The 14,867-nt window shown below is 39.6% G+C and overlaps 1 protein-coding gene across 1 annotated transcript in view; it reads left to right on the forward strand.

The window, feature by feature from the left end:
* Window positions 1-14,626, forward strand: part of CCDC170 (coiled-coil domain containing 170) — a 59,478-nt gene extending 44,852 nt beyond the window's left edge. Inside the window, exons 11-13 of the mRNA XM_018557361.1 lie at window positions 3,925-4,167; window positions 6,505-6,741; window positions 14,489-14,626. Of these exons, the coding sequence (XP_018412863.1) occupies window positions 3,925-4,167; window positions 6,505-6,741; window positions 14,489-14,626 (618 nt within the window). The remainder of the gene's footprint in view (window positions 1-3,924; window positions 4,168-6,504; window positions 6,742-14,488) is intronic.
* Window positions 14,627-14,867: the final 241 nt, after the last annotated feature.

The raw sequence follows: 14,867 nt of genomic DNA on the forward strand, positions 1-14,867 counted from the left end.
ATCATACATACACAGACTTGAGGCATCCTGGTAGGATGGGAAGCCACAGTCACGCTCCCACGCAGCTACCTAGGCACTGCAGAGTGTTATCAGAGCTGTTATCTGAGGAATGTAAGTGGCAACTGCTGCTGTGCTCTGTGTCGATGAGCCACTTACATTCCTCAGATAACAGCTCTGATTACACTCCGCAGTGCCTTGGTAGCTGCGTGGGAGTGCTGCTGTGCTCTAGATCACCGAGCCAAGTGCTGCTGTGCTCTGTATCTCCGAGCCAATTGCTGGTGTGCTCTGTATTGCTGAGCCGTTCACAAAGAGATCTTTCTGATCTGCCACTGGCTCAGTGACTAAAAACACGGCGCCTGCTGTTGCAGTTTCATTGTTGCACTTGGGGTGATTTGGGTGTGCCCAGGTACACCCGGCATACCCTGTGCCCACGCCTATGCTCCTTGATGTTTAAAAGTTTTCACTTCCTGCAGAATCAGCTGGTCCTCTGAGCACTGGCCCTGTTATCATGTTTTAGGGTGGCTCCTTTCCCTTGCATGGTCCCGTGGAGCCACCCTTGTACTAGTAAGATATCACAGCAGAACAAACTTCTCCCAACTCCTACCTTCTTTGTGATCCTTCCTTCTCCAAGCTAGTAGATGGATAGGTATTAGAGACTGTATTGTCCCTTGCGATCTTCTACTGGACAGGAAATCTAGGGAAGCCAAGCTGAGAGAGTTGAAGTCACCTTTTCTGAAACATGATGACTGTGTTTGGGCAAAAATGTACAGAAATACTTTGCTGGACAATGTATATTGGTTTGATCTGGATTCATTATTTAAAAAAATTGAGTGTTTAATACTACTTAAATATGGTGACCAAATGTCTTCCTTTTCTAGGCTTTTTTTTCATTATTTTCTCTGCGGGATCTTTCCAGTAACACACATGTGTGTCCTAGGGTGACAACTCTCACTGTACTTTATCTTAGGAGAAGCAGTGTTGCCATGCTAGGACAGGACTAAAAAACATATACCTCTGCCTTCTTCTCCATAACATAAAGGCAGCTGTTTTGTAGTATGCAGATATAACTGAGAACACTGCAGCAGAGGCAGAATTGGTAGAAAGTTATTAGCTCACAAGATTTTTGGCAAGATCAACAGGTACTTTTTGCATGTATCTAACAGATAACAAAACACATTCAATTGTATATTTAAGAGACCAAAAGTAAAAAATAAAAGAAGCTTTGTTAGGGTTTACATGCACTTTAATGCATAGAATTCTTTCAAATTCTAAACAATGCAGTGAGTGTCAGTTTGATAGACTGTTATCAATGTTTGCTTGTCTCCCTTGTCAGTAGAACAATGTTCTGTTTTACTCATAAGGAAGAACACAACACATATGCAAGTTTACATCAAGTTTATTTTTACCAAAAATTTGAAATATGTTTAATTGTCATCCTCTTCCGCTGCAAATCTTCCACTGAGGAACGCAAGTCCTTCCTACTTCCCTCTCCATGAAGCAACAATCAGTGGATTTGCCATAGTTGTATTGGTATTATAGATACTTTCTGTTTTTAAATTCTAAACTATATAACACAAATCACGCAAATGAATGCAAAAATGTATATATATATTTTTTTCATAGCTGTACAGTGTCTTGTTGATATCCTATTTTTACACACGGTTGACAGAAAAGTGTCATAGAACCATTGTAGCTGATGAAGAGCAAAGCGAATGGTATAAATCAATAGAATACATATTTTCCACTTTATGTTCTCTAGGTTGTCTTAGCAGACAGAACAAATCTTACATGGTAACAAGAACAGAAAGATATCCCCCAGACCAGTAAGCAATGGGGTTGATTTACTAAAGACAAACAGGCTGTTCACTTTTCAAGGGAATTTTCCCTTAGTTTAGTGAATGAGGTGAAAATGCACTTTGCAAAGAATACCCAATCACGAGAAAAACAAAACAAAAAAGAAAACAGTATTTTTGCTTGCACAAATTAGATGATGGATGTCAGCAGAGCTTCGCCTCTTTTACTATGCTAAGGAACATTTCCCCTGGAAAAATCCTATTTGCCTTTAACTACCGGCTTTGAATATAAACAGCCAGCGATGGCTGTTTACATACAATCGTTCGGGCGTCTGTAGAGATGCCCGATCACTTGTAATATCCGGTCGGGTGTGCGGGCCCCCCCCTCCGTCGCCGCCGCTGCTGGCGATCCCGGGCTCCGCTGTTCCGGTTGTGAGCCCGGGACCAGCACAGCAGCTCTGCGGCCGGAGATCAAACGCAGCTCAGTACACGAGCTCCGTTTGATCTCCTCTCTTCTTCTGAATGCAGGCAGTGATGTGTATTACATCACTGCCTGCATTCAGTGTCACTCTCCGGTACAGAAACCGGAGAGAAGCTGGTGAAGCAGGTCTCTGCTTCATCAGCTTCTCTGGGGGTCTCTAGGTCACATTAGGGGTCTTAAGAGGACCTGTCACTGCAAATTGGCTATCACATAGGGAGCTTGCTTTCTCCCTATGTGATAGCAATAAAGTTCAGTGAAAAAAAAAAAAGGTTTAAAAAAATTTGTTACAAAAAATAAAAAAATAAAAAATCACATATCAAAGCAATAATAATAAAAAAAACCCGCCAACATTCTTCCCCCCTTTCTTTCGTTAGCGGACAGAGCCACTTGGGCTGGTATGTTTGCCCAAGAAACTTTCTGCATGAGCGCCAGCCAAGGCATTGGCCTATACACATACAGCACAGCAATGAAGTAATAAAATTAACTAGGATCACACTAATCCAGCACGTTATTATTCTGAGTTGCCCCACTCAAGCGGCAGCCATATTGAGTGGGGCACGTGAGATTAATAACGTGCTGGATTAGTGTGATCCTAGTTCATTTTATTACTTCTTTGCTGTGCTGTATGTGTATAGGCCAATGTAGTTGTGCATTATAATTAATCGAAATTAATCAATTAAAAAATATTTCGATTAATCGAACACGAGAATTTTAATCAGTAACAGCCCTACTTTTTTTTATTATACAGTAAAAAAACAAACCTGTAGTGGTGATTAAATACCACCAAAAGAAAGCTCTATCTGTCCCCAAAAAATGGTATAAAATTAATTTCAGTACAGCGATGCATGATGGAATTAATGTCAGTCAAAGTACTGCAGCGCTGAATACAGAAAAATGGCCTGGTCAGGAAGGGGGTATAAGCACCCCGGTCAGCAAGTGGTAAATACATCAACTGCAAAACACTTTTAAAAATGTGTTTGTTTTATTCAGTATAGCGTAGGCAAAGTGCTTCAGCGCAAACTGGTAACAATAGAAATGTGATTAAATATTTATTTGAATAATGGTTTAACAACATTGTTCAGTGGGGATATGTTATATGTGGTATCCAGAGCCTGTGGGGCAATAAGTTGCCACTGGATTAAGATAAGCCTTTTTATTAGTTGAAAACAAATTAAAGTGGTCTATCTATAACCAAATTGTAGAGGCATTCACCCCACAAATTTTTCAGTGCAAATAGACGCAAAAACAAAGGCTCTTAGATGTATATTTTTTTCAGGTTGAATATATTTAATGTAATACTGCATTTTGGACACTAGATGTAGCTCAGTAGCATAGAAAATAAGTATGTATTTCCTGTGCTTCTCAGCTCCATCTAGTGGCTATAAGGCAGTAGTACATTACATACATTCAACCTGTTTTATTTTTTGGGTCACGGGACCCCAAGCGATACAAGCTGAGTGCACATTCTGGGGTGTAAAGAAGAAGGTTTCCTCTGTCAATACATAAGATAGGCCCGCATGCATGATGTTGGGAGTGCCATGTGACCAAGGTAAATCATATACAAAAAAATTGTTTATAGTAATTTAATTGCTGCGATTTATGGAACATCATATTAATGCTTCATTTGCTGATATACTAAATCTTCTTCAGTTAAAAGCCCAGAAGGAAAAGTATGAAAGCAAAGAACTTCACATGGAACTCCTGAGGAAAAAAATTGCCCAGTTAGAAGAAGAAAACCAAGTCCGCACAGCTCTGGCAGTGGAGAGAGATGAGGCCAACCTGACAGTCCGGACTTTGCAGAAGAAGGTGGAGAGAATGCAGAAAGAATTAGGTGCAGCTCAGCAATCAGTCACTGAACTAAAATCCAGACTTGCAGACACTAATGAGTTAAAGGTGCGTACCTCATTGTATCTCTCCTATCAGGATTGTTATATTTACTTTTACAAATGGTTTATTTATGGAAGCAACAAGGACAAAGTGACAGTGTCTGTGTAGAGCCCCAAACTCTCTCTATGATGCAGTGCTCAGGCCCACAATGGGCAGAGTGATAGGGCTTTGTTTATAAAAATCCGCACGGAACTAGCGCCCCTAGATGGTGCTGAAGAGTATAGGAATTTCCTATACTTGTCAGCGCCATCTAGAGCCACTAGTGCCATGCAAATGACATCCTCCTGGCTACCCTTATAGATATAGCCCATATTGTCTGTGTAAAACTACCCTCCCCCTAACCCACTGATATTCACCTCCTGTGATTTCTCTCCACTACTTACTCCTCTTTGTATGGAGGAATACATGTTCTCATCCCAAGATGCAGTGCTCAGGCCTTGAATAGTAAAAGTGACAATGTCTCCTAAAAGTAAACTTATGGCAAAACTGGAAACCGAAATGCACATTGACGCACTAACTTCTAGATTTTCCAAGCGTTGGAAATACTTTGTGGCTGTAACCTCCGATAGATCGGAGTTAGCTCAAATAATGCAACCCTTTATATACTCCGAGTGGTATCTAAAAGCCAAACTGGCAAATGGCCTCGGGGTCCTGGAGGTGCCTTAATATGCAGTGGTGATGTATTCCATGATTTGCCTACACCATCCTTATGAAGATATATCAAGTACAGAATAAGATAACTATTGTAGATGTGGCAACCAGACTGGGAATGTTAGAAAGTTAGAATCTTTGGTTTAAATTTTGGGGTTGCTGTGAGTAACCCCAAATTGTCTTAACTATACTTCATGTGGTAAAAAGGTTATTCCTCTCCTGGGAGTAACCGAAAAACGTAATAAAGTTTGTTTGAAAAAAAGTAAAGTAAACCTATAAGCAACATAAAATGACATAGCTAACAGCATAATCACTTGGTGCATAATATAGAAAGTTGCCTTGCATCTCCAGCAGTTTTCGCAGTTTATGGAGTTTAGGCACACCTCTGCTTCAATCCCACAATACAGAATCTGGTGTCTGAGCTATCGACTAGGAGGCCCAGGTATCATCATATGAGGTGAGGATACCTATACATATGCATATTATTTTAGAGCAGGGGTAAGTAAACTCTGGCCCTCCAGCTGCGGTGCAACTACAAATCACAGCTGAAGGTGACTAACTACTACTAAATTACCATGACCTGGATGAACGAGAACCTTCAGAGACAAATGCCCAGATTGTTCTATAATCTGATCAGAGTTGGAAATGTTTTCAGCATTACAGAACAAGTCCAGTTGAATGTGATTAACCACTACCAGATATACCATGACCTGGATGAATGAGAACCTTCAGAGACAAAAGCCCAGATTGTTCTAAAATCTGATCAGAGTTGGAAATGTTTTCAGCATTACAGAACAAGTCCAGTTGAATGTGACTAACCACTACTAGATATACCATGACCTAGATGAATGAGAACCTTCAGAGACAAACGCCCATGTGACTAACCACTACTAGATAATTTGGGCATCTGTTTACCAAATTATCATGCATTATTTATTCAAAAACAGATTATTCAGGCAGTTGTTAATGGTTTCCCATTATTAATTATCATTTAGACATCATCAGAATTATTTTCTTTTGGCAGGACAGGATGTTTCTTTGTTAAATTTTCAAGGGTTATTTGGCTTACTTATGAAAACATTGCCATAACCAAAGTACATGGCTCGAAGTGAAAAATCCGCAGCAGCTAGCTCTAATCTATCTTGTACTGGTCTGGCTGCTCTGCAGTATTACACTTTGGGCAGTGCACTTTGCTCCTTACCTTGTTTATTTGGTACGCTTGCTTGTATGTTGTTATGCAAGATGCCACACGTAATATTTAGTTGTACCTTGCTACCAACTCAGCCCTCACCTTGTCACATCTGTACTTCTACCTATGTCTCATAACTGCTGGATGAACCTGTAAAAGGAGACTGTAGTCTAAAAGGAATAATCATTTACTAATACTGTGCTACTTCTAGCATGAAATCCATACATAGAACACTAGAGGTCAGGATAACCTCAGTACAAAAAGAAGACTAGCTTGTGATGAGTTCCTGTGTAATTTTGCTTTCTGTACAATATAGTTAACATAGATGTATAGATAATAGTATACGTACTAAAGGTAAATTAACAGAGAAGTGATCGGCTGATTGTAAAGTATCATCTTGGGTCAACAAATATATCACAGGTTTTATGTTTCCTTGTGGAATTTTTGCATTCTGCATCTGCAGTATAAATAAAGGTTGTATTCAAGTGTATATGTCTCTTTAGATTAAAACACTGGAACAACACAAAACTATTGAACAGCTGAACAAATCTGTTGAACATCTTGAGAAAGATAAAGGCAAGACTGCAAAGAAGTTGCTGTCTGTAAAATCAGAGCTCGACTTTACGGAACGAGAAGCAAAAGAGGAAAAAGAGAAAACAGGCAACTACATAGACGTGGTCACCAGTGAACTGAAGACACTTAAGAAGACCTTAGAAGAAGTTTCCAGGCGGGAGAAACAGGTAATGTATTTGTGTGTGTATGAATATATATATATACAGTATGTATACAGTATGTATGAATATATATGTATATATATATATAAAACATTTAAATATATTTACTATTAATGCATTTACTGTATTGTTTGTAGAATTTGGTAACCTTTAAATAATTTTTAGGATAAATCTCTGGTTAATCTCTTTCTGCCAGCCTCACACATGTGGTCCAGCGCAGATGGTAGACCTGAAGGCCAGGCTGCCACATATATGCATCACTTAATTGTTCTGCGGGCGTACTCAATCAGTACACCCAGAACACAGTCAAATACTGATGATTAGGAGCCGGTATGATGGGCTATTGATTAAATCATCACTATGCAGCCAATCAGAGATCAGCATGATCAGGAGCCCCTCACACCAGTCTTCTGCATAATGGTCCACTTAAAGGGCAGGCAGTAAGGGGTAAAATTAGAGATTCAGTCAAGACCTATTTTTGCAGTTATGGATTGAGTGGATAAGAGCTAAAACATCTTTCTTAGTGTTGTCTGTGTTCAGTTGGAGAGATTTACCCTAAATTTCTGTTCTAGAAGCATTAATCACTGGGACAAGATGTAAGGTTGATCTCCCCTCTGGGGTCCCTGAGAGTAATTGGAAGTCTGACAGAGGTTTTATATCCTACCCACTTTACTAAGGAGACATTTTTATATATGTTTGTGTCCCCACTGGATAGATTTCCCTTTACTTCTTGCCCTGACCGCACCAGCTGCTAAGACATCAACACAGACAGCAATATCAGCCTGATATATGTCCTATCCATCCAGACTCTTTCTAAATGTCTTCTTTATATAAGGAAAATGGTTAGGAAAAGGACATTCAGAAAGAAAAAAAAAACAACATTAGAAAAATACACAATAGATATTTGGTTCTACAGTTGGAAAACAATCAAATAAACAATGCTTGGCCATGATAAAAACGGAGAAGGGAGCAGACAAGATCTGAAGCAGTTGCCCATAGTAACCAATCAGCTTTTATCTTTCACATTTAAAACATGGGCAACTGCTCCAGATTCTGTTTGCTCTAATTTTGATAAATTCCCCCATTGTTTTTTGTTGTGTCAGACATATTGTAGGACATACTGTACATCCCAACTGTCCCCCATTTGGAACCAAATCCCCATCTCAATTTCCCCTTTTTAGTTTGATGTACATATATCTGTGAAAAGGTTCTATTCACGTTATTCTGTACCAAAACCTTCATCTTATCTAATAATTATCCTGTTTGCTATTTTGAAAAGCCATTATAAAGGAAAAGTAATGGTGAAAAAAACATTTCTCGGTTTAACCAGTCATTCTTGGCATATCAATTCTTAATGGTCTAAATAACTGGGGGCATGGCAGGGGTGTGTCCATTGCCTAAATACAATGGGGGAGTTAATTAAAGTGTTTATGATAAAACTTTAAGACCAAAATATCATGCTACATAGTTACATAGTATTTGAGGTTGAATAAAGACATTAGTCCATCAAGTCCAACCTATTAGGATCTCATTCTTAGTAGTACTACTTGTACCCAGTAATATTACGGTCCCTTAAGAAATCGTTCAAAATTCCACATTATTTGCTGAAATCACCACCTGTGGCAGTGAGTTCCAGACCCTAACTGATCTTACTGTGAAGAACCCCCTTCGCCCCTTGTGCTGGAATTTTTTTTCCACCAATTTTAGGTGGTGGCCTCTAGTTTTTGTAATGGAGTTAATTTTAAACAGTTTATCGCTAATGTTGCTACCACCATTGAACATTTTGTACATGGAGATCATATCCGCCCTTAATCTCCTCACCTCCAATGTGAACATGTTTACATTTAGTAGCCTTGTCTCGTAGCTCTGGTCCTCCATACCCCTAATTAGTTTGGTTGCCCTCCGCTGGACTTTTTCCAACTCAAGGACATCTTTTCTTAGTACTGGTGACCAGAACTGGACCGCGTACTCCAGATGAGGTCGAACCAATGATCTATAAAGTGGCAAAATTATAGACTTGTCCCCGCAATACATCCCCTTTTTAATACAGGACAAAACCCTGCCAGCTTTGTTTACAGCAGCCTGGCACTGCAAACTACCTTTCAGTTTGTGGTCTACAATGACCCCCAAATCCTTCTCCATTTCTGACTTCCCTAGTGGCATACCCATAATTGTATAACCCATTTGTTTATTTTTAATTCCAAAGTGCATTACTTTGCATTTATCGACATTAAACCTCATCTGCCACATTAATGCCCAACTGACCAAAACATTTTATATCTGTTATGCATCTTTTTTTAAAGTGTTCTTTTGACATATTAATGTTTGCGACTCACTGCACATATTTTCTGACAATTCGCATAATCTCTCAACTGCACAATATTTGCGTCCAGCATTTGCGACATTAAGGGGTCTATTCACTAAGCTCCCGTAGGCAGCCGAGTGAACGACCGACCTGAAGCGAAGTAAGCCGAACGCTGTTCGGCTATTCACTTCAAGCTGGTACGGCTGAATCCAGCCGTGTATCGGCGGAAATCAGCCGTACATCGTGTGGCTTCGGGTCGGCCGAACATGCTCAGTGCAGAAGGAGTTTGACTCCACTAGGGAAGTCTGGGGGACCGAGCAGAACAGAAAAATAGTTTAAAAAGTACTAAAAAAATAAATAGAAAACGATTGTGTGGAGCTAGCAGTGACAGCTAGCTCCGCCCAACTGTTTTCTATTGGCCAAAAAAATAGGAATGCATTGCTAGATTCCTATTGGCTATTTCAATTTGCAATAGCCAATAGCAAACTAGCTATTGCACACGCCCTCTGCTGCTGTCAATCACTAGAGGGGACCTGATGGAGGACTGCAGGTCCCCTCTGCTGATTAACAGCAGCAGTGGGCGGGTGCAATAGCTAGTTTGCTATTGGCTATTGCAAATTGAAGCAAGCCTGGGAAGCAAGGTGGGGGTGTATGCCAGTGGTCCACCATTTACCTGCCCGTGGAAGCCATCTGGTGGCAGCTCAGCTGCCAAAATTATATCCAGAATAAAGCCAACTGTCAGCTTTACACGGCTAAACAGAGTCCCGACCACTATCTGTTTACAGGGGCCCGCTGCCAGCATCGTATGGCTTATGTCGTTGGCAGTGAAAGGGTTAAAACTCTACCTGCTGGCTAGAATAAGAATATTTAATATAAACATAAATAGTATATATTAACACTAAAAAATCTATGTAATAAGTAAATAAAATGAACATTTATATAAATTTCAAGTCATAACTAAAAAATATGGACAAAACCCCAATGCATTGACTTTAAATTGTATCTAAACCCCCCCAAAAATGTAATGCATTGCAGCTTACCAGTACTTAAATGAGATTCCTATATTAGTTTTCCTTTTCTGAGGCTTTTTTCGCTTTATCTGCACTCGGTAATCTTGAAATTAACACACTTCCAATGGCCAGCTACATTCATTCCTCAACTGCATCTATAGAGGCATCAGTGGTTGTCTTCCAGGCTGGACTTAAAACATTTCCACCTTTGTTTCTCTCCATTACATGGGGCTTCATGGGACTGATAGTGTTAACAACAAATATAAGATTTTTTTTTGGTTTCTAGTACATCTCATAAGAAGTATCAAGGAGAGTGTTTTCTGTACTTACTAAAAATGTTCTTAGCCTCAACAAATTTAAACTAATGCAGCCACTACATCGAAGGACTGGTAAGCTGCAATATATGATATTTTTGTTCTGGTGTTTAGTTATCCTTGTAATGCATTTTAGAAAGCTTTACTGGCTGGGTTCTATGACACTCACTGTAATATAAAGTTATATTTTAATAGATTTTGTTTAGTGTAAATTTTTAAAAATTAGAAAATCTCTTTTAAAAGTTTAGCTAATTGCATAACTTCTGAGAAAACAAACACAGCAGTGAAAAAAGGCTTGCTCAAAACATGTTCATTTTACTGAGTCAACATACCTCACTGCTTCCAGAATATAAACATGGATGGGAAGTTCAAATTCAGCGTTAATGATTTTATTAGCTGGACTGTGCGATACTTATTGTATCTGAAAACTGTTTGTAGATTTGGAGTGCACTACTGCAGCAGACATTCACCAATCAGCCATAACATTCTGACCACCCACCTAATATTGAGTAGGTCCCCATTTTGCAGGCAAAACAGCCCTGACCCATCGAGGCATGGACTCCACTAGACCTCTGAAGCTAAGCTGCGATATCTGGCACCAAGCCATCAGTAGCATTTCCTTGTTCACACCAAATCCGGACCAAATCTGCAGGAGTTTTTGCACATGCAGTGCACTGTGTTTTGCCACGTTTTTGCCACGGTCCGTTTTTTTTTAGCCTAAAATGGGTTTTACAGTGCATTCCACGGGTTTTTGATGCGTTTGCATGCGTTTTGGTGCATTCCAGAGCAGAAAAAAATAGGGCGAGAAATAGAGCCCAAAATACCATTGGACTACATTTGGATGCATTTTGTATGCGTTCTGTAACTGCTCTGCATCTGTTCCGAACTTGGCGTGAACAAGTCCTTAAGTCCTGTAAGTTGCGAGGTGGGGCCTCAATGGATTGGACTTGTTTATTCAGCATGTCCCACAGATGCTCAATTGAGGTTGAGATCTGGAGAATATGGAGGCCAAGTCAACACCTCAAACTCGTTTGATTTCCTCAAACCATTTTTGCAATGTGGCAGGGCACATTATCCTACTGAAAGAGGCCACTGCCATCAGGGAATTCCGTTTCCACTAAGGGGTGTACTTGGTCATCAACAATGTTTAGGTAGGTGGTACTTGTCAAAATAACATCCACATGAATGGCAGGACGAAATTTTCACAGCAGAATATTGCTTCTGCTGGCTTGCCTTCTTCCCATAGTGCATCCTGGTGCCATCCCTTCCCCAGGTAAGTGACACATACAAACCTGTCCATCCACATGACGTAAAATAAAATGAGATTCATCAGACCAGGCCATGTTCTTCCATTGCCCAGTGGTCCAGTTCTGCACTTCGGGTTGGCCGAACATGCTGGGCATGTTTGGCCGACCCGAAGCCACACGAAACCAAACGATGTACGTACCAGGCTGAAGTAAATAGCCGAACAGCATTCGGCTCACTTCGCTTCAGGTCGGTCGTTCACTCAGCTGCCTCTGGCAGCTGAGTGAATAGACCCCATTACTTCTTGGCAACCTCCTTCATTCATGTCTATTGAAGTGAGCTGCAACTGCTCCTATAGCATTTTCTACAAGAGCTACTACTATCAGCTACTACCTCTATGAAAAAGAAACACAGGTAAAAAAAATAACACCACTTTTGTGTTTCAAAAGCTGACCTTCTAGCCCCGAGGGACATTTCTATAGTCTTTTATCGGATTTGGAGTTTGAAGCTATCTTTACAACAGCACATTATCTCACATGACTTGAAAGAACTTTGTAACCAAAAAGAAACAAACATTTAGTAAATAGAATCCAACAACAAACTGGAAGGTGCTGTGGTGAGTGATGATGTGTATATCACCATTTAGTAGGATTCTTTAATTTGTTTTGCTGTCGCATTTAGGCAATGACGTTCATATGGTTAGCTTCACTGGATGGTGGTGGGCAACTCTGTGTTGCCACGACAACCCTTCTGAAATAAAATCTGGAACCTCTTGAGGGCCATAAGCTGGCGTGCAAAACATTAGCAGAACATGGTGGATGCAAAAAACTAGTTACAATAAACAAACAAAATGTACCTTGCCACAATGAAGAGTACAGTTCAGTAAGTTCTGGCTCAAGGAGAACAGTAGCAAGCTGCAGTGGTATAATACAAAGCATGCAACCTTCATCTGTACTATATGATTGCTAGACTCAATACATGAAGGATTTTATCATTTTCATATAATATATTATAGATTGTGTTGCTACTAGCTGTTAACTACCTCCGGGCCGGCCGCAGTAAAAAAACGGCCGGCCAGGAGCTCTCTCGATCTGAGCGGGCGTCTCTAGACGTCCGCTCAGACACGCCCCCTTGCGCGCGGCGTCAGGCGCGCGCGAGCGGGAAATGGCCGGTATTTAAAAACAGAAGGGGGTCTAAACACCTGGTCTTGAAGTGGTTAAGGCTCTTAAGGCAGTTTGTAATGAAAGGTTTCAGCGACTATATATGAGCAAATACTATGCCTGGAGTGTGAAGCAAACTTATTATCTTGTTATGTAAAGATATTTATTTAGTACTCTCAATGTTTAAATGGGGTTTGCTCCAAAGAAGAGATCACTGATTTGCTCCTTCCAAACTATTGTTCTAGTTTCTGACTTTTTGCATGAATGGTTTCTAATCTGTGATGTGATCTTCATCTATGTTGTATTTATCAAATGACACATACAACATTTTACATTGCTGTATCTTTATTCAACAAATAGTTTATACCTTTAAGGACATTGGTTGAAAAAGAATATGAGAATGTAACAGGAGTCATGTATTATAGTCGTCAGATGTTTTAATCAGTTCATGTGTTTACTTGGGCCAGGTTTCAAGATTCAAAAACCAGTGCTGTCTCACAATAACAGGGACAGATGGTATGCCTGCCAATAGAGTTAAACAATTAGAGCATCTATACATATGAGTAATATTACTGTCAGTGGTTGGTAGTGAGTGACTAAAAATGACACTGTCATGAATGGATCATGGATGATGCCACTGATGAACTCTCCTTGGGGATCGATACTTCTCTGTCTGTTAAGTCGATGTCTTGGTTTCAATTTTCTCTGCGTAGCTGACCTGAAACAAGTATAGAAATAGGGAGATCTGAAACGGTCTGAAACTCATTTAAAGCATGCTTGTTCTGGGTCTGTAAGACTAACAATGGTAGAGTCACCAATGGTAGACACTTTAAATCAAACCATTCCAGAAAGACACATACAGTAGGTGCTGCAATTGGTGTATGAAATAGTTAATAGATTGTAAGCCCTCATGGGGGCAGGGCCCTCCTTACCATCTTGTCTTGAATTGTATTGTAATTGTAATATATTCCTTACATTGTAAAGTGCTGTGCAAACTATTGGTGCTATAAAAATCCTGTATAATAATAATAATATGAAATACTATTGTGCATAAATGTGCATGTGGACTAAATGTGCATTTTTGTAAAGTGAGAATAAAGTCAGACAGCCATATTTGCATACTTTTTCCAGGTAAGGGGCACAAAGTATTGAAGCAGAGGGTAAACATGACAGCCAGGAAGCTTGCATTTGCAGAATGAGATGTAGCAATGGTAGCTTCCTTTCTCAAAAAGGTTTCCTTTTTGAGAAAGGAAGCAATGTAAGCAATGTAAAAACTGCACAGCCATGCATGCACATTTTAATGTGTGCATTATGGGCTTATCCTATTCATTGTTAAAAGGCTCCCACACACAATAATGACATAAACAACGCACTTATCCCTTGAACACACCTCAACAGATACATGTGAATATACGTTCGTCATATTACAGTGTGGTGGTAAAAAAATAAAGCCAGGTACGTTTGTTGGTGCATGGAAGCTCATTAAGGATCCATTGTAAAAGAATGAGGTAGGGTCAAGGCAACCCAAATAAAAAAAATGTGCAGTAAAACAAAAGTGCATAGTTATACATGAGCACTAAAAAATGTGTTAGCGAATATACTTTGGGGGATAGAGAAATACTGTATGATTTATATTTCACCTTCATGCAATAAACATGCACCTTTGGAACTATTTTATTTTATCCTGCAACATTGTTTTAACTCTTTATGTTTTTACAGCTGGTAGATTTTCGAGAGGTGGTATCTCATTTGCTGGGACTGAATGTAAATGGTCTAGCGTTACCTGATTATGAGATTATCAAAAGGCTTGAAGGACTGGTCCATTCCCACCACCATCATGTTGTTTCCTGTGCATGAGAAAATATTGACATCATATGACAGAAAGATTTTTATAATTCTAATTTACATTCTTTTTTTTTAGCTCATAATTTGATTTAGGTTCATAAATGGTTTTGCCAAAATTTATTTTATGAAATAAATCAACCAGATGATCTTAAACTAAGGTTTAAACAAAATACTATCTAGTATTAAATAATGCCAACATTTACTGTTTTAATTATGATAACTTAGATTAGCCAATGTCCACATATATCTTATA

Source organism: Nanorana parkeri, unplaced genomic scaffold, assembly GCF_000935625.1.
Source record: "Nanorana parkeri isolate BGI_ZX_2015 unplaced genomic scaffold, ASM93562v1 scaffold281, whole genome shotgun sequence".
Taxonomy (NCBI): Eukaryota; Metazoa; Chordata; class Amphibia; order Anura; family Dicroglossidae; genus Nanorana; species Nanorana parkeri.